This window comes from Panthera onca, chromosome X (assembly GCF_046562875.1).
Source record: "Panthera onca isolate mPanOnc1 chromosome X, mPanOnc1 haplotype 2, whole genome shotgun sequence".
Classification (NCBI taxonomy): domain Eukaryota; kingdom Metazoa; phylum Chordata; class Mammalia; order Carnivora; family Felidae; genus Panthera; species Panthera onca.
Window position 1 is genome coordinate 21,048,052 of NC_138357.1, and position 25,170 is coordinate 21,073,221.

General features: G+C 48.7%; 1 protein-coding gene across 2 annotated transcripts in view; it reads right to left on the minus strand.

Annotated features, from left to right (window-relative positions):
• Positions 1 to 613: 613 nt before the first annotated feature.
• ARHGAP36 (Rho GTPase activating protein 36) overlaps positions 614 to 25,170 on the minus strand; it is a 31,343-nt gene continuing 6,786 nt past the window's right edge. The window contains exons 2-12 of one of the 2 annotated variants that reach the window (XM_081793969.1): positions 8,498 to 8,656; positions 7,222 to 7,287; positions 6,475 to 6,710; positions 6,034 to 6,226; positions 5,765 to 5,820; positions 5,370 to 5,520; positions 4,769 to 4,917; positions 4,414 to 4,590; positions 4,084 to 4,181; positions 3,841 to 3,947; positions 614 to 1,829 (exon numbers count right to left, since the gene is read on the minus strand). In XM_081793969.1, coding sequence (XP_081650095.1) covers positions 1,672 to 1,829; positions 3,841 to 3,947; positions 4,084 to 4,181; positions 4,414 to 4,590; positions 4,769 to 4,917; positions 5,370 to 5,520; positions 5,765 to 5,820; positions 6,034 to 6,226; positions 6,475 to 6,710; positions 7,222 to 7,287; positions 8,498 to 8,656 — 1,550 coding nt within the window. In that variant the 3' untranslated portion in view covers positions 614 to 1,671. Of the gene's footprint in view, positions 1,830 to 3,840; positions 3,948 to 4,083; positions 4,182 to 4,413; positions 4,591 to 4,768; positions 4,918 to 5,369; positions 5,521 to 5,764; positions 5,821 to 6,033; positions 6,227 to 6,474; positions 6,711 to 7,221; positions 7,288 to 8,497; positions 8,816 to 25,170 lie in introns of those variants that run through there. The other variant, XM_081793968.1, reaches the window with a different exon arrangement.

The following is a 25,170-nucleotide window of genomic DNA, read 5'->3' on the forward strand; positions in this document are numbered from 1 at the left end:
GCACTTCCCCTTTCTTCCATTTTACTCCACACCCTCCTCCCCTTTATCCCATGTCCCCTTCCCCTTTATTCCATGTCGCCCACCCTTCCCCTTTATGCTCCATCACTTCCGCCTCTTTATTCTCCATCACCTCTGCTTTTTATTCCCAATCACCCCCATTTTGTCCCCATTACCTCCATCCCTTTATCTCACATCACCCCCCCCCCCTTATCCCACATCACCCTTCCCCTTCATACCCCATCATCTCCTCCTTATTCCCCATAACCCCTCCCCTTTTGTCTTTCTGACCTCCAACACTTTATTACCAATCATCTCTCTTCTTTATTCCCTACCCCCTCTCCTTTATTCTGTGTCACCTCTCTCCTTTATTCCCCATGACCCCTCCCCTTTATTCTACACACCACTGCTTTAGTCCATTCCCCCACATCCCATTATTCCATGTCACCCCCTCTCCTTTATCCCTCTTCCCTATTTCTCTTTCCCCTTCAGCTCTAGTCAGAGCTTCCCAGCTCACCAATCCAATTTTCAAATTAAACACATACACACACACACACAGTAAGCCATGAATATGCTGCTGTCACAACACAGATGTTTATTAATGATTAAATGCCAGAGAAGTTTTAACAATCACAAATCTTCGAGCTCTGCGGTTGTTACCCATTGTGTGATCAATTTCTATCCCTCAATACAATACATTCTTCATTCTGTGGACCTTAGCAGTTGTTACCCCTCAATATCAGCTATAATTTTGGATGTCATACATAACCCATATCTGCGTGTTACCAGAGCATGTCCCGCAAATTTGTACCGTCCTGCAGAGAGGAGCTACAGAGACGATAGGTAAGAACGTTTGGAATCAGGTGACTTGAACTACTTGGAACTATGTGTCTCTACCTAACTAGCTGTTTTGCTGACAGCAGGGTGTGAACTCCAGCTGTCTGTAAAACAGATCTAGGTAATAAAATCAAATTTTTCCTCTAAGTTTTGACCCCAGAAGGCTAGTTAGGCTTACATTTGAGGTTTCCCTGTTAGCGTGACCTGAGCAAAACTGCACAGAATTTTGGGGGTGGCTATTTGATGAGCCATTGGTCTAAATAATTTGGGGCGGGCAAAAAATCCTGAGGCGGTGGAGTTGCTGTGGGGACACGGCTATGAGTTGGTGTGACATGGTTTAGCGTTAATTGTTTGTCAGCTGTCAGTCCTGAAATGACGTCCTAGCATGCCTCTTGAGGGCCTTTGCAATTGAGCTCTTGGGAGGAGGGAAGGAAAGTCAGGAAAAACATGCAATTCCCTTTTTTGGGGGGAGGGAAAGCACCTCGAGATTTGTGAGCTTCTCTGGGACAAGGTGTTTACCACAAATGTCACATCAATTAAAGGACAGGCTGTAGTGTGGGAAAGCCAGGATCAGGGGTAAAAGAGAAAGGCAAGGTAGCACCAGGGAGCCTGGGCATGACACAGAAACATCTCTGCTTTTACTAGCTGAAGAGACCAAACTTCCCCGGTGAAGGGGCTGGCAGTGTGTTTGGAATTCTCAGCCTGACCCGAGCATCAGGTGGAAATCCTTCTTACCCTCAGATCTTTACCCTCAACGTTTCTTCAATGTTTCCTGTGACATCCCAGGTCTACCCCCACCCTTTTCCCCTGTCCGGCACCTTATAGAAGGAAAAACATCTAAGGAAAGAAGTAGCCGATGCCAGTTTTGGCCTCCTTCTCCCGGGGCACACGGAGCAATGGGCGGTCTTGCTCCGGAATGGGGGGGTTACCCGCTCCTTCCTCATCGTCATGGGAACGGGCAGTGCCGGGAGGCACAGCTGGCTCCTCAGAGGAACCTGGAAAATAGTAACAGTGTTAACTCCTTAATGTTTCCAGACTTCATACTTTGCACAGCACGCAAGGGACTAAGACCTAGTTTTGCACTTCAAATACAATACGAAGCAAGAAGTTAGAGTAGGAAAGATCATCCCTATTTGACATGTTAAGAAAACTGCAGCCTAACAGTGGAACACATATCTTTAAATCTAGGCCCCCTGTAGAAGGTGGTGGGGGTAGGGCTGGGTTAGAGAACAGGAAGAGTGAGACAGATACCCCGTGCTTACAGCAAATGGACAATACCACCGGGCAGGCAGGGAAGAGGGCGGCCCCCTAACAACCACCACCACCCTACAACCAGCCTGACTAATTTTACTAAGCAAATGAGTAACAAAGCTGGAGCCGGAAGCTTACAGCACTTCGTGAAGGGGAGAAAGCAGGTGGCAGTCATCAATGACTCTGGGGAGGATTTGTGGTCCATGACTTGGCCAGGCTGAGACTTGTTTTTAAGGAGGGTGGTATCTACAAGAAGTGTAACATCTGCATCTTCTTTGTGGGACTTTATTGCCTTTGGACTCCAAACTTCTCTAGAGTCAAGATCATTAGGCATTGGGACAGCCTCCACATTCATGATTTCATCAAGACTGACGGTAAGGTCTGGCTGAGGGTCTGGAATTGTGTTGAGAATGGAGACATCTTCAGGCTCTGGAACCAAATTGGTAACTTCATCCTCTTCAAAAGTGTTGGCTCGGTCTTTCTGAGAACTGGGAATTTCATTGTGAATTTCAGCATCCCCAGGCTCTGGAACCACATTAAATACTGAGCCTTTTTCAAGACGGGGGTTTTCTTTAGAGTCCCGGATTCCACTGACATCAGAGGATTCTTTGTGTCTTGGGATTTCTTCAGTAACTGAAGATTCTTCCTGGTCTTGAATGTCATCAAAATCAGAGACATCTTCAGGGCTGGTTACCACATGGAGAGCTGGGACCTCTTCAGGGTCGGAGCCTTCCTCGGAGCCTGCAATTCCATTGAATTCTGGAGGTTCTTCCTGATCTGGATTTTCTTCAGTATCTGAGGTTTCTTCATCATTTGGGACTCCATCAAGAGCTGGTACCTCTTCAAGATTGGGGTCTTCTTCAGGGTCTGAGAGTCCATTAACCTCTGGGGATTCTTCATGATTTAGGATTTCATGACCCCCAGGGGCTTCCTCAGGGCTTGGCAACATATGAAGAGCTGGGACTTCTTCAAAATCAAGGTCTTCATCAGAACTTGAAATCCCATTGACCTCTGGGGCTTCTTCGTGGCCTGGAATTGCTTCAGCATTTGAGGATACATCATTTGGGATTTCATCAAGAGCCGGAACCTCTTCAAGATTGGGATCTTCTTCAGAATCTGGGTTTTCATCATGTTCTGAAGCATCTGCATGGTCTGAGATTTCATCGGTATCTGAGGCTTCTTCATTGTTCAGGATTACATCGAGATAGGGAATTCCTGCAAGGTCAAGATTTTGGTTGTCTTCAAAATCTGGCCCTTCTTCAAGGTCGTGGTTTGGGTTTTCTCCAGGATTTGGGATTTCTTGCACACCTGGGGCTCCTTCAGGGTCTGGGACCATATCAAAATATGGTATTTCTTCAAAGTCTGGGATTTCAATGAGTTCGGGAATTTCATCATCAGGTTCTAGAATATCTTCAAGGGGAGGAAGATCATCAAAATTCAGGGTATCATCATCGTCATCATCATCGTTGTTGTCGTCGTCATCATCTTCTTCTTCATCAAGCTCTGGTATGCCTTCAAGATGTGGGCCTTGAATCTCAAGATCATTTGGGATCTCAAGACCTTGAATTTCCCCAAAGACTACTCCTTGATGGAGATACTCAAATACTAGCTCTTCATGGCCTGACACATCTTCCTCAGAGGACTCATCTTCCTCAAGGGGCTCATCTTCACCAAGGACCTGGCCTTCAGGAAGGGCCTGACTTTCACCAAGGGACTGACCTTCAGCAAGGGCCTGACCTCCAGCAGGGAACTGACCTTCATCAAAGGGCTTGCTCTGAGCAAGGACAGCAGCCCGGGCTTCAGCAGAAGTTTCCACTGGATCAGAAAGTAAAGCATCCTCTTCCATCTTTATTTGTGCACTCCTGGGTGGAAATGAATTTGAAAAAGCAAGTCAGTTTTCATACTTGGTTTGCCTAACATGACGGTGGTCTTGGATTGAAAGCCCCCATAGGAGATTCTGCTTCAGGCTAAGCTTAAACAAACCAAGAAAACACTCACTGTATCTTCCTCAAATTCCTGCGTCTGATAAAATCCAGGGCTTCAGGACTGGATTTCCACACACGCTTAGCAACCTGCTTCTGAATATGAGGAGGCACCTGAGGGTAAAATGAGCAACGTTAGCCTTTATTACACAACATTTTAAAATTTATACTCCTCTCTATCAGGTACCCAGGACTGAAGATACCATGACCACTGAATGCAGGAGGAATTTCTGGAAGATTTAGTGGCTGCCTGCTTTGGCTACTGTCAGGGATGCATGTATGACCCTCACTTGCCTTGTGAATAGGAGAAAGCTATGAAGGAAGTTTGTCCAAAAGCTCCCTTTACCTGGAAGAGGATATCCCAGTTATCAATCATGGCACGGACCACATTGACAGAAGCAACATAGTGGTCAATCCCCAGTCTTGTTTTCCTGGACTCCCTCTTGGCAAATCTCCCCTTCTTCAGGAGAGCAGATCCAAACACCAGAGCCAAGTTGGTGGAAGTCATACGGTTGCCTGAAACCTACAAAAAGGAAAGCAGAAAGTGATCGACTCTGAGGCAGTAATGGAAATGACACAAATATGAATGTCTCCTTTTGTTCTTGTTGCCTTCTCCTACCGTCTGTCTCTGTGTCTCTCTCATACACTCCCACACATGTCCCCTACCACAGCTCTCATTACCATTCTCCACAGGTTTTTACCAACTGTCCGTCAATGCCAATGGAGTCCTCGCAGTTCTCAGTGATCTTATGCAGGGCCTTCAGCAGACGCTCCAAGGTATCACTGTGGCAGGGTGGCATCAGATAAACCAGCAACTGCAGGGCAGAAAGCTGATCCTGTGGCTTTAGAGCTAGAAGAAGGAAAGCAGTGGATGGCTCAGGGGGCTAGCCTTGACAGCAGCCTGATACCAAAAGACATGTGATTATGCTTGAAAACTGAGGAAGAGCTATGGAGGAAGTACCCAAGCATCTTGTCTTTGCTCATTCCCAAAGCATTTTGGCTCAGGAGCCCTGAAAGCAAGAAGTGCTCCCATCAAAAGCAGATCCCTTCTACAGAACCTAGGTTCCTCTTTGCCCTGGGAGGACACACACAGCTTCAAGAAGCTCTAGAGAAATCTCCCAACAATAGACTTAAAATGGACTATTAAGAGATCTAGGGAAAGCAATCTGGATAGGTGTTTTCATCTTCTGATGTTTACTCTGTTTTAGTTCCCTGGGGTCCTGCAGCCAGACCTCTGTCCCTACCGCCCCCCCCCCATACTATTTCCCCTCCTTGCCTGACAAGGGACAGCACAAGACTCACTTGCTGTCAGGAGGAAGGACATGTACAGATCGTCTGGCAGCAGAGAGTCCTTCATGTCCTGGAAAAACTCCTTGAGGAGTGCAGCCACATCATGCACATTCTGATTGTCATCCAGCACTACATCCAGACCTTGATCAAATTCTTCACGGAGCTAGAAAAAAGGGAGAGAAGACATGGACCCTCTGCCCTGCCCATCACATGCTCCCTCCTGGCATTTCCTTCCATAAGTCTCAAGCTTCAGTGGAGGTGGCTGGCAATATGGCATGACTGAGGGGCTAGAAAGAAGACGTTGATCCCCCCCACCAGGCATGAAACTCCACTCAGATCTATGGGGAAGACACCCCCACCTGTTTTTCCTCACTCAAGGAACATAGGTGTAAACAGAGCCAGTTTACCTGACGCACTCTCTCTGCCGAGTATTCCAGGGTGAAAATTCCCACTGTGCTTAAGCCTGAAAGAAAAGACCAGGAGATGCTAAGTATCTCTGGTCCCCTTCCCCATGGCATTTCCCCTCTCCCCAACTGAATCCCAGCCCCAGCTGGTGGCAGGGGAATGTTCCCACCCTTCACCCTATGTCCTCTTTTCTCTACCCATTTCTAGAACACCATTCTTGCCCTTTAATTGCCTCCTACCTTGATTGAACCATCATTCTCAGCCCCCTTACCATGTTTCTCAATGAAGCTGCAGCAAGCCTCAACAACCTGGGGGATTTGTTTAGCAATCGGATTGAGGCTCATTTTCCTTTTGGATCCCAGAAGTCGCTGGCCAATCGGAAAGGAAATCTTGGAAAGTTGCAGGGTCTGCAGCAGCAGGGCCCCATCCTCCAGTTCAGCCAGGCTGTCCACGGACACTGCACCCTGTGGAGAAACCCAAACTATCTTAAAGGGGGGGAGCAGGAGGGTCACTTTGGACCTTCCTGGGGATTGTGTCACATTCATAACAGGAGACCTTCTCTCCGTGGGAAGCCAATTACACCCCCCCCCACACACACACACACACATGTTCTCTTCAGCTCTCCCTCCCTCTGAGGTCGCAGACCTTGACCCTCCCGCCCTGCAACGATGGACACCTCAGGAACGGCCACTGCTTGGAGGGTTCAACTCACTCGACGCCCACGGCGAGTAAACTCCCGGGGCAAGGTGGGCTCATCCCGTCTGCGACTGAAAAAGCGCCTGATGCGGCCAAACATCCTTTGCACCACGTTTCCCCGACGACGTCCCGAGGCCTGACCAGTGGATTCTTCAATCTGCATCGCGGCTGTTAGTTCAAGATGCTTGCGGCGGGTAAGCTCATTCACCAGGACCTCTTCCAGGCGAATGCCAAACGTCTTGAGTGATACGACTGGGGAGCCAGGGAGAGAAAGAATGAGACACGTCAACGCTCCGCAGCGCTTAAATCAGGAGGAAGTGCAGGGGCTGTAGCGCTCCTCTAAGCAACCGCCTGCAGCCAACCCCACCCCTCCAGACCCACAGCGCCCCTCCCTGGGGAGGGAGCCAAAAAGACCCTGCAGTGGTTTGACAGAAGCACTCGGTTCCACTACCCCGACGGAGCTCGGGATCCCTGCCTTAGGTCCTGCCAGGGGGGTGACAGCCTTGAAGCAATGAGGGCAGTTTCTTCTGGGCGACTGTCTGGGGTGGATCCACGGGGAAGGCTTAGGGAAATCTGCTGGGACCGCCCCGCGTCTGCAGCGAGTGCGCCATTTCCTGAAACATCCCCTATGAGGTTGGGGGGGGGGGTTGAGTACCCCCAGAAACAATGGGCACCGCCGAGTCTCCAGTAGCCAGGGACACAATGGCGGGGGGTGGGGGGTGGGTAAAGCCCCATTTATTTCCTAAGTACGAGAGCCCCTCACCCCTCTGCTGTCCTCTCAGAATCAGAAACCACTTCTCCAAGGTGTTTGGACGGTCAATAGGTAGAGCTATGGGAAGAGAAAAAGAAAAGACACGCACACTCACACAAATAGGATTTGATAAATGATGAAAACATCGCAATGTATTGATCTGCGGGGGAGGGGGCGGAGCAAACAGCTCCGACCTGCCCGCTGGAAGTGTTTTGCTTTCTCTCAGCCTCAGTTTCCCCGTTTGACAACGGGACCAAGCCCATCTACCACCCCTGAGACTCCAAGAATTTAACCGAATCAGACGATCGGAGGCGCCTCGTGCGCGGCGCGCCCCGTGTCACGCACCAGCAGCAGCTCCGCACAGGGCTTCAGACACACATTGCGGACTCTGGGGCGCCGCGGCCGTGCAACAGGCTAGGGGAGGGGCTCCGCCTGCGTCCCGGCGGCAAGTAGGGGTAGCCAAGTTCCTGTGGGCGCGCTCGCGCCCGGGCTGCCGTCGGCTCCCCGCACCGCAGCCCTGGCAGCGACGACACGCGCCGTCCCGGCTCTCAGACCCCCGCAGCGGGGTCTACTCGTCCCTCGCGTGGCGTCCCCAGGTTACGGCCGCCGCGCGCGCCCGGCGCGCCCCCCGCCCCTCGCACTTTTCTCTGCCACGGGGGCGCCCCTCGGCCCGTGCGCCCCTTCCCGCCTCCCCGGGGCCGCCCAGCCCCCTGCACGCTCGGGCCCCATCCAGGGCTTCGTCCCGCTCGCTCACCCGCAGCCGGCTGAGTGGGGGGGAAGGGGGGGCAGCGATCGCAGCGCACCTCCCGCCGACGCTCCCGCGCCCGCACCGCCCTCCCGCTCTGTGCCCGGATTGGCGCGTGTCTCTCTCGCTGTCTCGCTATCTCCCCGGACTCGCCGTCTCTCGAGCACGCCGTCTCTGTGCGTCCTGGTCCCTTCTCAAAGGGTCCCTCTGCACCTCCTCCTCGCTCTGACTCCTCGCACCGCACCTGGTGCGTCAGTCTTTTCACCTGCCCTCTGTCCACCTGTCTGTCCCTGCCTTCCGCCTGTCTGACCGCCCCCTCAAGCCCCCAGGCTTCCACCCAACTCAACTAATCTTGACCTCTTCCACAATTCAACCAAAACCCTTCAACTCCTGCTTCCTCGGTGGTCCAGGCTCCAGGGGAACCGAGCGGGGCCGACACCAGGCGGGAGCCCCTCCCACCCTCCTGGACCCCAGACTCGGCCCGTGCTGCCCGGGGGTCCGCTCGCTCGAAGGCGGGGACACCACGCTCCGGGGCCGGCTCACCTCGGTCAGGTTTGAATTCAGAGAGGAAATGTCTGGCCACGAGTTCGTGGTAAGCAGTCTCTTGCAGCTTCAGACGCTCCAGCTCCGACAGACTGTGTATTGATATCATTTTCGTCCTGCGGTCCGGATTGTTTCCTGGGGCTCCTCCCAGGACGTTCACTAAAAAAAGGAAGGCGGACAACAACAGCAAAGGGGGCATGATTCTGGGGCACAGTGTCCTTGCTGCCTTCAGAAAAGGAATGCAGCCACCCATTCTGGAATCGGAGGATATCAAGGCTGCATCATCCAATTGTCACTGGACCTGGTGGAAGGAGCTATGGGGGGGAGGGTGGTAAAGGGGGAGGGAAAACTGGGAGGCGGCTTCACCCTCAAGCATAGCTGCCTCTGGTTGCTTATTTGAAGAAAAAAAAACCAACTTAAAAAAAAAAATCATCCCTGAACCGATAGTCCAGAAAAGAGAAAACCTAATTAGGCAGAAGAAGAAGAAAAAGGAGGAGGAGGAGGAGAAGAAGAAGAAGAAGAAGAAGAAGAAGAAGAAGAAGAAGAAGAAAAGAAAGACAGAAAGAAAAAGAAAGTAAAGAAAAAAGAAAGAAGGAGGAAAAAAGAGATTAAAAAGAAAACCAACCAACCTTATTCACAATTGTAAAATGTACATTGAGACAAGTATAAGGTAATATTTTCCCTCAATTAATTAGAAAATTGATAGAGTTCATTTAATGGTGATACTCTGTGCTGTCCAGGCTGGATGAAATGGGCACATTCATTTAGGTTAGGAGCACTGAAAATGTGTACAACTCTTCCAGAAGGCAAACGGGGCACATAAGTATGGAGCCAAAAATCATCCCCAGGCCCTTTGACCTAGTAATTCCCCTTCTAGGAATCTGTCCTAATGAAATCTACCTTCGGACAGGCAAAAACATATGTACATGAGCCATAACAGGAAAAAATTTAGGGGAAAAAAGCTAGCCCAGTAATGAGACTAGTTATACAAATTATGGAAGGACCACAGTCTGGAAAATTATGAAATCATTAAAGTGATATTTACAAAGAGCTTTTAAACAGCAAATACAAAATATAGGATTGTGTTAATTATGATTACAACCATGTGAAGGAAAATCTGCATAAAAATAAAAGACTGAAAGAAATGCACCCCAATATGAACAGCATCTTTATTAAGTGGTAGGATTTTGTTTGCCTTTGCTTTTTCTCTATTTACTAAAAATTGTGAGACTTGATTATATTATGTTTTTCATGAAAACACCATCAGTTTGTATCAAAAGAAACAAACATCATTTCCTGGCCATTTCTAGTGAGTCTCCTCCCAACACAGAACTGGTGATCAGAGTGAAGTTTGTCTTAGTGTTCTGGCAAACCTGTTTTCCATGTCCCTTCTCCATGGCTCCCAGTATCCCATACTGCTGCTCCCAGGCTGCATAGGATCCCCCAGTGGGGATCTCTCTGGACCCCACACAGCATTCTTCCCCGCACATCCTGGCCTCATTTGTTCTTTCATTCATTCATTTATTTAAAAAATTCTGTATTAATTACTCACTTTGTGCCAGGCACTAAAGATTCAACTATGGGCAAATGAAACTACTCCTTTCATAAAGGATTTAACAGTGCAGTGAAGGAGATACACAGGTTGGTAACAATTTACAAAACCTTGTGAGAAGTCAATGGCCAAGATATAAACAAAGTACTGTGAGAGCAGAAAGGAGGAAACATCTAAGTCTGCCTGGAGATGGGGGGGGGGGGGCGTCCAGAAAGAGAACATCTTGTGCAAAGGCAAAGAGATGGGAGAGAGGTTGTCATATTCTTAAAGCTGTAGAAAGGGGATGTTAGGAGATAAATCTGCATAAGCAGGCATGAACTGAGGAATGGCCCTGTAAGCCATATTATGGAACTGGACTTTCTCCTGAAGGCAGTAGGGAACTACTGCAGGGTTTTAAGTGGAGAGGGACAGAGTCAGAGCTGCAGTTGGAAAAATCACAGGGAGCAGTGAAAAGCCTGGTCTGAGTAGAGAGTCTGAAGTAGGTAGATCAGCCAAGAGGCAAAGAGATGCTGATACAAGCCAGTGTCACTGGGGCTGGGGCTGGGGTAGGATTCTATGGGTAGAATTGACAGAGCTTAGGGGAATTGTAATAAGAAGGATAGAATTTAGGACAGCTCCAAAGGTTATAGTTTGGGTGAGTGTGTGGATTCTGGCTCTTGATAGAGAAGATAATTTGGGACATAGGGAACCCCTTTTGACAATAAGGGAAGGGGTCACATGCCATGTCTTGGAGCTCCCCTTTGCCATGGAGTTTTACGGTAATATTCTATATATTATAGTTGAGTAGGCGGCTTAAATCCCAAAGATCAGGTAATGTGGCTTTGACAGAGGAAAAGCAGGTAGGCGTTTATCATTCAACAATCTATACAAATGAGCTCTGTCCAGAACAAGCACACAAACAAACCCACAAACCCACCAAAATCCCACCCTTGTTTTGTTTCCAAAATTCTCTTTTGCCCACTTTCCTTAATAGCCAAAGTCACGCTTATCAAAAATAAGTTCTTACCAGATAACTGAAGTGCAGTATGAGAAAAGGCGAGGAGTCTTTCTATGGCTTTTGAACTGAGCTAGGAGGAAAAATCCTTAGCATGGATTTTTTAAATCTCCTTCAACTCCAAAGCACCATTCCCTGGACCCAAACTGAATGCCTAAGCCCAACCACCAAACTTTGTCCACAAGATGATCATTTTAACCAAAGACGTATGCACAGCACCCACCTCAGTCCCAGACTAAGTCCCTAGCGATCCCCCATTCACAATAGCTGGTCCAGACCCTATTAGCCAAGGGTCTCATCCTGACACATACAGCCTAGCTCTGCTTAAATTTTTTTGAGGTTACTCCCCCTCTCCCTTTCCCCAATTCAGGCATATTTGTACCTGCTTTGAAGTTGCGGCTATTTCTTCTTGCCAAGGCTTACCAGATCTGGTCATCTGAAGAGTATAGCTGGTTCTTTTACCCAGAAACCAAGATGAAAATCTATCCCTCTCCCCCCCCCCCAAATAAGGTAAGAACAAATAAGAAAATCTCAAAACAACACCAGCCAAAAAAGAGAGAGACAGAGAGAAAAGCCTTTGAGAGATGAGTCAGCCTAGATGCTTACAATTATGAAGGAAATCAAAGGCCTTAGAATAAACCGTTTGTCATTGCCTCCTGCTCAAAGATACAGGGCTAAACTTAAGAGCAATCATATGCTGCTATTCTGCCAGCAAAACTGACACTGTCTTGCTTGCTTTCAACCCTCTCAAGCCACCAGAAGAATACAGGACAGAAGTAGAGTTAGGAAGGCCAGTCTGCCCAGACAGGAAGCAGATGGGGGGGGGGGCAAGTAAGCAGGTTTCAACACCAAAAGAGACACAGAAACAGGTTCTTGAGATTTGAATACTTGTCCTCAGGCTTGGTTTTCCAAGCTGAGTACAAAAGGAGGCTCCTCACAGGGAACAAGGTGCCAAGAGACCTCTCCTGCTCCAAAGTGTCTTCCTCTTCCCCTTTCAGCATGCCTTAGGGCTGGCCTGAAGTGACCATGGCATCAAAAAATATACAAGACAGAAGAGGAAAGCAAGGCCTCTCAGTTTCAGCCTAGAATTCAAGACGTTTGCAAAAACAAAGTCTTTAGACATATATCTGCAGGGGCCGCTGGAGTCTGAACTAAACAGAATGCAGTTCAAAGCCAAGCTTTACAATATCTTGGCTGTGTGACCTTAGGAAAATCAGTTGAATTCTCTGAGCTTCAGTGACTTCCTATATAAAATGGGAAAATGATGCAGTACCCATTTCAGCAGTTGTGTGAGAATAAATGAATAATGCATGCGTGATATTTAGCATTGGTTTTTAATAAAAACGTTGATCTTGAAGGTTCTTTGCAAAGGAGTTTACGAGAAAATATCAGGTTTCAAAAGTAATTACATAAAATTAGAATTTGTATCAATGCATACAAAGTCTTACTCTGTTCAAGCTCTACTAAATTTGAATTAAATTAAAACAGGTAAAGAGATCTTGGGAGACTGTTGGGAATAGGTCTTTCTTCTTCTGTCTCCAACAGCCTCAGGGTCAAGTTTAAAAAAAGTCATCTTACAAAATAGGAAAACTAACTGCATAGATCAATTTTTTAAATGCTATTATTCAGGTTAGCAAAATGCCTATATGTCTCAAAATTTCTTTTTCTTTCAAACCATCCAATTTTACACTGACACTGGCAATAGAAAGCATAATTAATTGTATGTAGATCAGTAGAGGGGCTAGGATATTAGCAGATGCTGAAACAGAGAATTTGAACAAAGACCAGAGGGAGACCCAGAGCAAGTCTCCAGAAATACAAAAGGGGGAAACACATTTGGGTATCATCAGGCCTGTTCCTCACATCCTGCCGAAATGCATGGCACAGATGGAGAAACAAATTAACGTCAGAAAGGTCACCCTCTTCGACATTGTGAGGACAGGAATGCTTTCAGCTAGGCATAAATCCACAGCCCTCACAATCTGGAGGACTAATTTACTCCACTGTCCCCATCAAATAGTTAGGGATGGCATAGCACTCACTAGTAAACACCTATGAGAAAAAAAAGCAGGGGACTTCACGGATGCCATCATTTGAATTCCTATAACCTAGGCACTTTATGGCACCATCAGAATTTTGCTCCAAGCTTTTGATGGCGCTTCAGAGTTTGAGAAATTGATAGTGCATGAGCGTGAGTGCCCCACAGGCATTGTGTCTATGTTATTCAAATGTCTACAGGCAGTGACAATAGATAAAGACATCCCTGTTAATGTATCACAATATGGGAAAGAGATACAGGTCTCCAGATAAAAATATTTGAGCACCAGTTTGGTCTGCTGGCACATTACCTCATTCATCTCTGAGTGTTAATGAGTTTAAGTTGTTATCCCATAACCTCCATTTTGGCAAAGGCTGCAGTCGTGATGAACAAAATGGCTCATTTTATCCTACGCTGTGATGGTGCCCCCCAGATAATTAAATTTGGGAGCAGTGCTCTTCTATACGCAGAGTCAGCTCATCATGCCATAGCCGAAGCTCATAAACTGGAGGTAGTACTGTTAAAGTATATTGAGGAAACTTCTGGCTTTTCTGAAACACATTCTTGAATGTTTCAGGAATTGCTTAGTATATTAGAATGGATCACAGAGAGAAAGGACCTTAGCCATCACCTAGTCCAAAGCTTCCATTCTACAGTTTAGAAAACTGAGGCTCAGAGAGAGAGATGCAAGTTTGCCAAAGGCCACACAGCAATTTGACAGCAGAATCTAGACAAGAACCCAGTTCTTCTCAGTCCTGGGGCTCTTTCCACTGCTCCATCCACCTTTACTCTTAATAGCTGCAAAACAATGCACAGCTAATTAATGAAATCAAAAGAATGGACATATAATCAAAGTGTGAGTCAATAAGCCAGGGGAGGTCATATCTGAAGGCAGACAACCACCACAAATTACAATCTCTGTAAAATAAGTATGGTAGTCACTGTATAGAATGTGGGATGCCCTTTTTAAATTTTATTGACTGAAGAAACAACTCAAGCCCAGGACGGTGAGAGGCAATCTTTATGCTGTAAACATCCCAAAGGATAGTGTAAACAAGGTGATGTGACATCAAATACAACGAGATATAGATATTCCCACTATTATCTGCAGGATGTGTCAGAGTGCGTAATAGCGCTGGCATCACAAGCTGTGTTGCTGTTTTTCCCCCTCTTTTGGTTGCTGCTTTTATTATGTTGTGGCAGAAAAACTAAAAAAATAAGATGTTCCATCAATAGGAGGTACATTTTTTTAAATGTCTAACTTGTCTTGTGCTTTTCATTTTCTTCAAAGCTTTCAAAATGCCCATTATCTCTAGGCCCTAGCACACAGTAGGTGTTCAATAAGTATTTGTTGGGTGAATCATAGGATTATAAATTTCGAGGGTTTTGAGAGAACATAAAGGTCTTGTAATTAAAACAGAAACAGCTCTTCGTGATTCATGGATAAATGAATCATGCCATTTTATTCTCATAACAACCCCTGGGAAGGAGGGAGGTGGGTATTATGTTTCCCCATTTTACAGATAACAACAAACTAGGACTCTGAGGAGGTTGTGACTTACCTGAGGTTACACGAAAACACCATGGAGGAATATGATCTGGGAACCAGCTGTCCCTACCTATCCTCAGGCCAGGCTTTCCTTTCCCACTAAACCATGGTATTTTTTGGTGTTCAGCTGCTGCCTGAGACTGGGACAGTCTGAACTGAGACTGAATTCTTTCCTAAGGAGGTGGCTGGATTTCTGAGGTCTCATTTATACACACTTTTCTTGGGAAATGGTAATAAAGGTAGATTAGATAGATCAATTAATCAATTGATAGATACGACAGGTAAATACGATGATGATGATGATGATGATGATGATGATGATGAAAGAAAGAGACAGAGAGAGTGACAGTGACAGAGAGAGACAGAGAGAGAAGGCTCAGGAAAGGACTATTAAAAAAGATAGAGAACAGGTGGGTAGAGGGAAAAGGCACCAAAACCCCTATGTATTCCTCCCACCGCATCCCTCATCCTAGCCTACCCCCAAGCTGACAGCATGCCATCCTGAAAAGGTCCTGAGATATGGACCGGAACTTGGGTTCAAATCCCAGCCTTGCCACATGTAAGTTCACACACTCACCAACCAAGTGACCTGTAGCAAATTATCTCACTTTCCTGAGCCTCAGTTCCATCACCTTGCAAAACAAGAATCATGATACCTATTAGCTATGACGGTGGTAAAGATTAAATAAAAGACAGGGTGGAATGAAATAATTCTCCAAAGGGTACAGTGCTGCACCAAGGTGAGGTATTGTCCCCAAATATATATGAAAGTGAAATTTGAGAGGAAGACTGAGAAGTGCTCTGGAATGAGGCAGACAGCATCCCCACTGAAGAATGCCCCCACACCATCCTTTGAAAGCAAAGGTGGCTACTCACCCCCTGTCAGCAGGAAGCACACACTTTTCAGAGGGGATGAGTCAAGGTGTTTCTTCACTAGGTCTTTCGATGATCAGAGATGCAAGGCAACTGTGTGTGTGGAGGGAATGGGGGCTAGTCTAGGCTGCAAAATGTAGATAAAAGATAACTGACCCACAAAAGGGATTTAGTCCCTACCTTTGGCTTCTGAAGCACAGTGTGCAAGCCATCCATGCTACAGATGGTGGAGGAAAGTGGGGAGCCATCTGAAGTGGAAAGCCCTAGTTTCTGCCCTTGGGATCTTGCAGCCGAGTTGGAGATCACCTTAATGTCAGGAATCTGAAGGACTATCAAGAAAGGCCCATGGGTCTAATGTCATTCTTTCCTAATTTAAATCCATTTCCTCTCCTTTTTTACTTTAAGGAACATTAAGAATTGACTATTTCCTCAGGTCCACTAGCACTAAGAAGACCCTTACTCAGCTGTGGGTTTTCAGTAAACTCTGATTCGTTTTTCCCCTCTTTTCAACATCCCTGCCACCCCAAGCCCCCCTCTTGGAGGCACACTCCCTTTCAGACACCCACATTCACTCTCACAGACATTCTCAAGCTCTTTTGCATATGCATTTTATACACACACACACACACACACACACACAGAATGTATTCACTACAACAGAGAGAAGGAGGGAAACAAGACTCTGCCATCAAGCATTTGTACCTGCAGACCACAGCTGGGGCTTCTCCAGACTGGGCATCAGAGAACTAATGGGGACACTCCCCCAAACTATCTGGACAGATGCCTAGGAAGGAAACCTTTAGAATAAAGTTGTTCTCACAATCTGTGCTGACAGCTACCTCTTCCCCATCTTTGTTCCCCCACCCCCACCTGATTCTCTTCTCCTTTGATTGCATCTTCCCCCAACAAGCATCCAATTTCTGCCAGTTTTCTTCTTCTAAATCCTGTCTGAGTGGCTGTCATAGAGAATTGGGGCTGTGGGAGATGTTTCCCAGGTAGTTGTCATGCTATGAATGGTATCTTAAAACTACATTAAAATAACCATATTTTAAAAAAATATCAATGTCTGTCTGTCTAACTACCTATCTGTCCCCTCTTCAAAATTAGGTCACTGTCTTGGCTGTGATGCAGTGAAAAAAGAAAAAAAAAACCCTATACCAGGAGTCAGGAAGCTTGCCTAGTTACTAAGCAGCTGAGTGGCCTTGGGAAAATCTGAGACCATCTCCAAGCCCAAACACAACTGGCGTAATTTATTATTATCCTGTTTATCTAAGAGCACCGTAGAAACACAGCTATCAATTTTTCAGAGTCCTTGATACTTCTACAGGACTTCGCCAACTCCAGGACAGGGGCCACACTGCCTCTGACCACAGTTGGGAAGAGAGAGCGCCCCTCGCCCCTCCGCAGGTCTAAGGGCACCATAGTGTGGAGGGTCTAAACAGGTCTTCCCATCTCCCGCTCCTGGAGCCCCAGCTGGACCTTCTGCCCTTGACCCCTAGCTCGGTGACCGCAGAGGGGGTGGAGCGGGGGCGGCGCGGACGTTTGCACCCTCGGCTTCTGGAGGCTGGTCCTGGGCCTCCGGCTGCCACCGGGCTGCAGAGCACGGCCTTCCGGCTGGGGTGCGCCACGCGCGTCTCACCCTTGTGTGGCTCGAGATAGCGCAGAAGCTGCAAAGTTAAACAAAGCCCCGCGGCGCGCAAAGACCGCTCTCGGTTACCTCTCCCCCGAGATTTCGAAACATTAAATCTTGCTCGCGTGCTGCAGGTTTGAGCACTGAACGCGAAAACCTGGAACTTGTGCAGCACTCACGGGCTTCCTCTCCCTCCCTCCCTCACGTCGGGTCCTCCGCTTGGAGAGCCCTCACCTCCCATTCTAACCCCTCAGTGGGCTGCACTCAGGCCCCTGGAGCCCTGCCCCAGCACTACCTCTTGGCGACTGTCCTGGTCCGGCCAGGGAATAAGTGGCTGCGAGACCCGCTGGTCAGTCGTGCGGCGCGGCCACGGCCCGTCCTGGGACAAGCTGCAGGCTCTGCGAGCGCTTAGCTCTGCCGCTCAAATTCCCCCACTCTCTGTAAAGCCTTCCCCGGTGGGGCAGGGGTGATTCATAGCAATTTTCCACGCGGCAGCCAGCTCAGTGCCTTACGCATACCTGTTTGCTAAATTCCCTGGGCTACTCCCACTGTTTCTTGCTGTACCCCACAATCTTCTCTCCCTTTGTTCAACGCTGATCTCTCCTTCAAGATTCAGCCCAAGGATCCTTTCCTCTGAGTGTTGCAAATTTCCCCTCCCCTGGCCATGCCACATAACCTCACATTACAGGTGAAAGAAAGGCAGAGGTGGGGGGTTAGATGGCTAGGAAACTTACCAAAGGGCAGACAGAGATAATTAGTGGCAGAGCCAAGAAGAAGGCCCAGAACTCCTGGATCCCAGCTCAGCACACTTTTTGCTACCCCTCATTGCTTCCCTTCTGCCCTGTTTTGTATGGCACTGGAGGGCACGGAACATCTCTTGTTGGCCCTTTGCACACAGGGAGTGCACAGGGAAGACCCTCCTCCTCTCCTTGCCTCACTCTTCTGGCTCCTTGTTTCCCATCGTGTCCAGGACCTCTGCCCTTGAAGATTCAGAGACAAAAAGATCATTTTGTTCAAAGACCAGTGCAAGGGCAAACAGAAGCTGACTTCACAAAGTCCTCTACCCACCTGGATGAGAATGGTCTCAGTAACCTCCCCCCCTGCAACACACACACACACACACACACACACACACACACACAAAACACACAACTATAGTCTTCACCTTTCTTTTTCTATCTTCTTGGCACCTGGTGAAATCACAAGGCATCCACACTTGTCCAAACCATCTTACCTTCTAATACCTCTTCCAAAAACTGCTTCCCTTCTCATCTGCAGCCCAGCAATGGTATATACAAATCACTATTCAGCCAAGCAAAAATATATTATTCACAAGTACTAAATATTCTCATCTGATGCAACAAAGGTAATGCGGGGTTATAAACACAAGCTCTGAAGTGGGGAGAATTTCAAATATGCAATTACACCCCCACCCAATTGGATTTTCTCCTCTTCTGGACAAAGTAAATAGACAAAGGGAGGGTGTTGTTGTTGACTTGCAGAGGGACAGGAAGGGAAAAGAAAGAGGAGAGTCAAAAATGCCAGAGTCTATGGGTGAACCTGGCAAGAAGGAGTGGGAAGCAGAGCCTAGGCAAAGGAGACAAGGAAGGAAAGGGAGGGGACAGGAAAGAGGGCAACTGTTGACTGCAGGCAAACACAGATACTGGGGCAGCCCAGGGAGACAAGGACTTATTCCCCAAAGGCTCTGGGATGTGGCTCTTAGGGACCTGCATTGGAAATGAGGTCCAGGAGCCCAGTGGCCAAGTCTGTCTTATTCCCTAGCAAAGGGAGAGAGCTTCTGGCCCTAGAGCTGCAGCACTGGTGGCGCTCTTTTCACTTGAAGTACCACCTTGCCACCATCACGACCAGGAAGATGCCCTCTTCTCCTCCTCCTCCTCCTCCCACCCCTCCCCCTACAGCAATTCAATAAATCTTACCCAACACAGGAATGTAATTTGAATGCTCAGGGCAGTTTTCCTTTCCATTGAAGAAGAGGACCTCTCCCTCTCCTACTGCTGAAAATGGGCTGGGTACTGCCCCTTTATACATTCTAGAGCACCAGATCAGGAGAGGGGGAGAAAGGGAGGGAGCAGCAGTTTGAGGCTGGTCCAAATTGTCCTTGGCATTCTCTCTCTCTCTCTCTCTCTCTCTCTCTCTCTCTCTCTCTTCCCTGTTTGATTTTTCTGCAGCCCCTCCTTCTGGCCCTGCAGCTCTGCTCCCCTTCCTCGCTGCAGCATCCTGCAGCCATTCCCCACACGTTTGTGACATGGCACTGATATTGGGGGGCATCTTTCTGGTGATGCTTGCTTTCTAATGTGGGATCTTAGATTGATATACCAGGGAAAGATTTTAGTTGCCGGTGGGTGGGTGTCACAGAAGATGAAAAGAGAAACCCATTCAGAGAGCCAACTACCTTGCCAGGAAAGCAGCACAGGTCAGTGTTGGGGGCAGTTGGAAGACATGATTTGAACCTGAGTACACAGGGAGCCAAATTAGGCAGAAAAGCGGCGGGTTGTTGGTTTGGGTTATAGTGACTGCCTTGGTGGCATAAATACATAAGTACTTCATGACACATTAGTGAGAAGGTAGGTCACTAAATATCACTTAGCCTCAGTTTTCTCAACTGCAAAACAGGGCAGTAAGTGCTCACCCTATAGCACTGTGGGGAAGAGTGTGTGAAATAACATCAGTAAAGTACTTAGTACATGGCCTGGCACAGAGCCCCTTGCCCCCTTAACTTCCTTCTGGTGTTGGGCACAGGAAGGAAAAGAGTTTCCCAAGATCACATAGCAAGTAGCAGAGTCAGGATTGGAACCCAGGTAACCCAAACACCCTCCTCAAGAAGGGTGCTTTCCACTCTACTTCCTCCTCTAAGAAGGCTGCCAGGGCTATCCGTGGGGACTTGGCTGGAGTGGAAGTGAGGAGGTGGGTTAGGAGCTGACTGTATGCATTTGTATATAGAGACTCTATCACTTAGCCCCAGCCCCAAGGGCTCAGGCTTCGGCTTCATCCCCCTGCTCACCATCACTCAGGTAATCTCCCCCTGCCATCTTGGACTGATTCATTGCCACTTTAGCGCCACCTCTTCTGCTCAACTCTGAGACAGTGACTCACCCTCTTATTGGCCAGGGCCTCTGTCCTCTAGGAAAGAGGCTTTCTTCTTAATTGACTGCAGAAGCCTCAGCCGCAGTGGAACAACACCCTTCCAGGCAGGCTTACAGAGGGAGGGCTTTCAGGAGGAAAGGAATAACCCCTACCCTAAAGCTACTACCTCATCCCCACAGTGCCTGGGGTGCCACTACTGGAGTCCTCGCTCCAGATTCTGTAGAACTCCGAAGGTATACACTCAAGTCACAGTGTTTCCAGAAGAGTTTACCCAGGACATCTCTTTGCCACATGTAAACAGCCACAGTGCTGTGTCTGGCACTGTGCTAGGCACTGATGAGACATAAGGTAGGATAAGGTAGGAGGAGTGGAACCCAATGCGTGTTCGCCACAAATGTAAAAAAACAAACAAACAAACAAACAACAACCGTAATGTGGCAACTTGGAAAGGGGGAGAAAAGAATGCAGGGAGAAGTAAATTAGGAAGTACCTGTGAGGAATGGAGGTGATGGAGAGAAGGGCTCCACTGCAGCCCCAAGGACAGGGGCTGTGACCTGGACTGTCTTGTGACTATCAAGTGGCGTCACTAAAATCACTGCTGCAAACGTTTCCCTTAAACACAGAACAGTGCTGAAATAATTGATTGCTAACTGAACCCCTGTTCCTCCTCTGCCTTTTTAGCCGGGCTTGGGGGCATCATCTAGTGGCCATATATCCCTCCCTCTGATTCCCTGCTTCCCACTTTCAAATCTTTATCTTTCATTAGAGTTGGGGAGACGGGGAGGCACTGGAACGGAATGGAGGTCTTCCAGATCTTCACTGGAATAAGCACTTTACATGTGTTTCCTTTCAACTTCACAACCACCCCACAGACCGAAGTCAGTGACTTGCCAAGCTAGTCAGCTACGAAGTGGCAGAGCTGGGATTCGAACTGAAACGAGGGAAGCCTTCTGCTGGCATGGCACTTTACACAATGCGCCGCAGGGGGCAGGTATCCTCTTCCTCCACCAATCCTCCACTCCACTCGCTGTCCATCTGAACAGAAAGGAGGAAAGCAGGCTACAGAAGCCAGATGGTCATCTGGCCGCGGAGCCTTCGGGAGTGACCCCTGTAGCCTGCTACAGTAGGAGGGGACCTCAGAGTTTCCCGCGGGGGCGGGGAGGGGGGATGCTACGGGGCCAGGAGTGCAAAGCGCCTTTGGCGACTCTACCGCCCCCTGCGGCCGGTAGCTTCCTGGCCTTGCCTTGGCTGCTGTTCTCAGGAGGGCTTGTGTGCTAAGAAAAAGCAAAACAAAGCAAAAAACTCACCGATCGCCCAACAGCTGTCACGGGCTGGTGCGGGGCTGCAGATAGCTCTATCAGATTTGGTGACAAAAACGGGAAGAAGGAACATTTATGACGCCCTACTATGTGTCCAGCGTGGGGTCAGTGATTTTTATGCAGAAAATCAGTTGCTTTGCAAAATAATGAGTTCTCCATTGAGAGAAGTCTTCAAGCTAGGTTAGGGCAGGTTTCACAAAAAGCTTCTCTGCAGATCTAAACTCCTTACTTCTTGAAACCAATAAAGCCCTCCACTCTTAACAGTTGTCCACTCTCTCAGCGAGGGGAGGAAAAAGCACCCGCTGGAGGGGCAGAGGTCAAGCGGAGTAGGGGTCCGGGGGAGGGTGCCGGAAGAGGAGCCTCCCGGGGGGTCGATTGTACTCCGAAGCAAGGTCCCCGCCGAGCCCTCGCGCTCGCCACCCACGGGCGGATTTCCCCCGACCTTCCAGTTTTCCGGGGGTTGCGACGGGACCCGGCCCGGACCCAACTCAACTCTCTTTGCTTGGGAATGGGGAACGGGCGCGTTAAGGGGGCAACAACTCAGGTCAAAGGGAAAAGAGCGTCTGTGCCTGCACCGCCTCTCTGGCCCATCCCCCCTCCTTCCTTCCCCTCCTCCCCTCCTCGCCCCCTTCTCTTCCGCCCGGAGGGAAGGAGGGGGCGGGCTGTGTGTGTATGTATGTATGCATGTACGCGTGTGTGCGCGCGCGCGCGTGCGGTACGTCTGTGTGTGCGTTCAGTGTGTGGCTGGGTGTGGGGTGTGTGTGAGCGGCGCATGTTTTAGCCCGAGTGCTTGGTGTGGAGTGTATTTGGTTTGCTCTCGGACATAGAGCGTGTGTTTGTGCAGTGTTTGTGTGTGCACGCTTGTAGGTTGCACGTTCCTGCCTGATTATAATGTGCCTATGTGGGTGCGATCTGGATGTAGGTGTGTTCGATGTATGGTTTCTGCCGGGGTTTGTGGTCGTGCTGTGGTGAGTGTGTATGTGTGTGCAGTGTGCATATGTGTGTATGTGCCTGTTGAAGCTCATATGTATATGTGTGTTTGGTGTGTATTTACCCTTAGATGTGCCGTGCCAATGTGAGTTTACGGGTGGTGTTTGTTGTGTATAGTGTGTGAGTGAGTTCATGAGCGAGGTCTTTATGTGAGCCTTTAAGGTATGTATGTTCAAAGGTTCTTGTGCGTGAAGGTGAGGGGTGTGTATGTCATTGGGTGTGATGTGTTCATGTGTGTGGTGGGGCCGCAAGTGGCTAGTGTATGTGCTCAGCTGAAGGGCTGAATACCGTGTGTATTTGCAGTGGGGTCGCCGCCTGAGTGTACGGGTATGGTGTGTGAGAGAACAGGGTTGTCTAAAGAATGCAAGTGACTGTGTGCTTGGTGTTTTTGTTTTTGTTTTTAATTGGGGGTGTGGGGCGTGGCGCCAGGATTGGGACGAGGAAAGCGCTAGGGGCCCGAACCGAGCAGAGTCGCCCGCTGGCCTGATCTGCCCCGTCTGGGTCCGCCTGCCCCGTGCTGGTGCGCTCAAGGCCCGCTGGGGCAGGGTGTGAGCTTACCTGGCTGCTTAGAGGAAAGAAGAGGAGAGCGCTGCACGTGATTGGCCAGGTAGGGCGCCTAGGGCGCGGTGCAGGGGCTGGTGGGAATAAACTGGAGAGATTCTTGGTCACTCACCCAACACCCCTCCCCCGAGGAGATCCCAGCCCTTGCCTAGCTGAGCCCAACTATTTGCTCTGGGCCTGGCTGTTTCACACCTCCTTGCCTTTGTGTGGGCAGATCCAGTTGCCTGGAATCCTTTTCACCCTGGGCCTCTGACAAATTCCTACTTACTTTTTTTAAGACCTAACTTAAGAGTCAAAAAACTTTCTCTGCTTTCTGTACCCCTCCCTCCCAAGTGAGGGCTCCCTCCCTTGAGCCACCATAGTTTACAATCTTTATACTTCTCATGATATGATCATACATAACTGCAATTATTGGCCTCTCCTTTTAAACTCTGAGCTCCTGAAGAGAATGCCTGGTATAGAGTAAGAATAATGGTAGTGATCATAATAATAATGTTACCGCTCATTAAGCACTTAACTGTGCACCAGGCTTTGGACGATGTGCTCTTACATGCATCACCTACTTGGGTCCTCACAATGACCCTGTGAGGTAGGTGGAGCTATGATTGTGGCTATTTTACACCTCACACATCAAGCTCAGAGTAGTTAAGTAACTTCCCCAGGGTCACACAGCCAGAGGGAGGCAGAGCCCGTATTTAAACACAGGTTTGCTGTGCTCCCTAAAACTTTCTTCTATACCAGGCAGCCTCACCAAGGGTCCCCGATCCTTGCTCGGCATTGAAGTCCCTATCAAACGGTATCATTTCCCAACAGATCTTTCTTTTGAGTTTCCTGACATCACCAAGAGTGCTCAGCATAATGACTTTCTTTGTCTCTCCAACAGCTGATACCTTCTCCACCTAATTACCTGCTTTGTTGACACCTCAAAATCTTTAATTACTCTAGTCTTGTCAGCACCTCACCAGCTCCAGTTCTGGGAGCTCTCCTTAGCCTGGTGCTGAAAGAAAGATCAGAGAATGAGCGTTTTTTAGCCATGGGGTCCTGGGAATTGGGTATGGAGGAGGAGGACAGAGGCGAGGGGTCAGGATGGAGTGAGGGAATGATTTCACAGGTTCCCCAGACCCATTTTTAAAGCATTACCACCAGAAGTTGGTATGCGGTAAATTTCAAGCAGGACAGTCATCTCCATATCAAGCTGCGCATAGAAAAACAAGCAGACCCCTCCCCCCCCAAAAGATTCCTGAATGGCCCCATTTTGTATTTCTGAATTGGGGGGGGGAAGCACTGTGCTTGCCTAATGGGGCTCATGCTGCTCTAATGCCTTCCAAGCAGCCTCATATGAGAAATCCAAATTAAAACAATACATTGCATTTGGGGGAAACACATTTATGAGGGGGGGGGGTGTCAGGCCAGTCACAGCTTCCAGCTCAGCCCCCAGGGAACCAGCCTAGACTGCTGCAAAGAGGTCAGGGGGTGGTTAGAGAGGGACAATTCAGCTGTGGTGAGTCACTTCACCACTATTCAGGGGGGAAAGCGAGAAGCACGATTTAAATTGCTACTGTTATTATTGTGCCCTTTCAACTGGCACAAATGAGCCTGGTGTGCGGCTGAAAAGCAGCTGGAACATCCATAAAGCTTCCCCCCAGCTGGGCCTGGGTCAGCACCTCATCCTGGGTGGGCAGGAAAAGCATTGCTTAAACTAATATGTAGCCAGAAAGTCTCCTTTTGAAAAAAAAAAAAGGGGGGGGGGTGTAATGGAGAGGCCAGTCTAAGTGACGCAGGGCACAGACTGGCTGAGGCCCTTTGGTAAGTCCATACAAGCAGTTGATGCAAACTTTGGTGTCTCCCAGCATCTGGTTCCAGGCGTTTGGCTTTCCTGCTGCTGTGGGTCTCTCTGACACCTCTGAATATACCAGCTTCACTTTCACTTCCTGAGAGTCACTCCTGTGAGGCTCTCCCGCTTCTAAGGTTCTCTTCCTGCCTCCCATCCCAACACACACACACACACACACACACACACACACACACACACACACACTACTTGGAGCTTAAAATCCCCCAC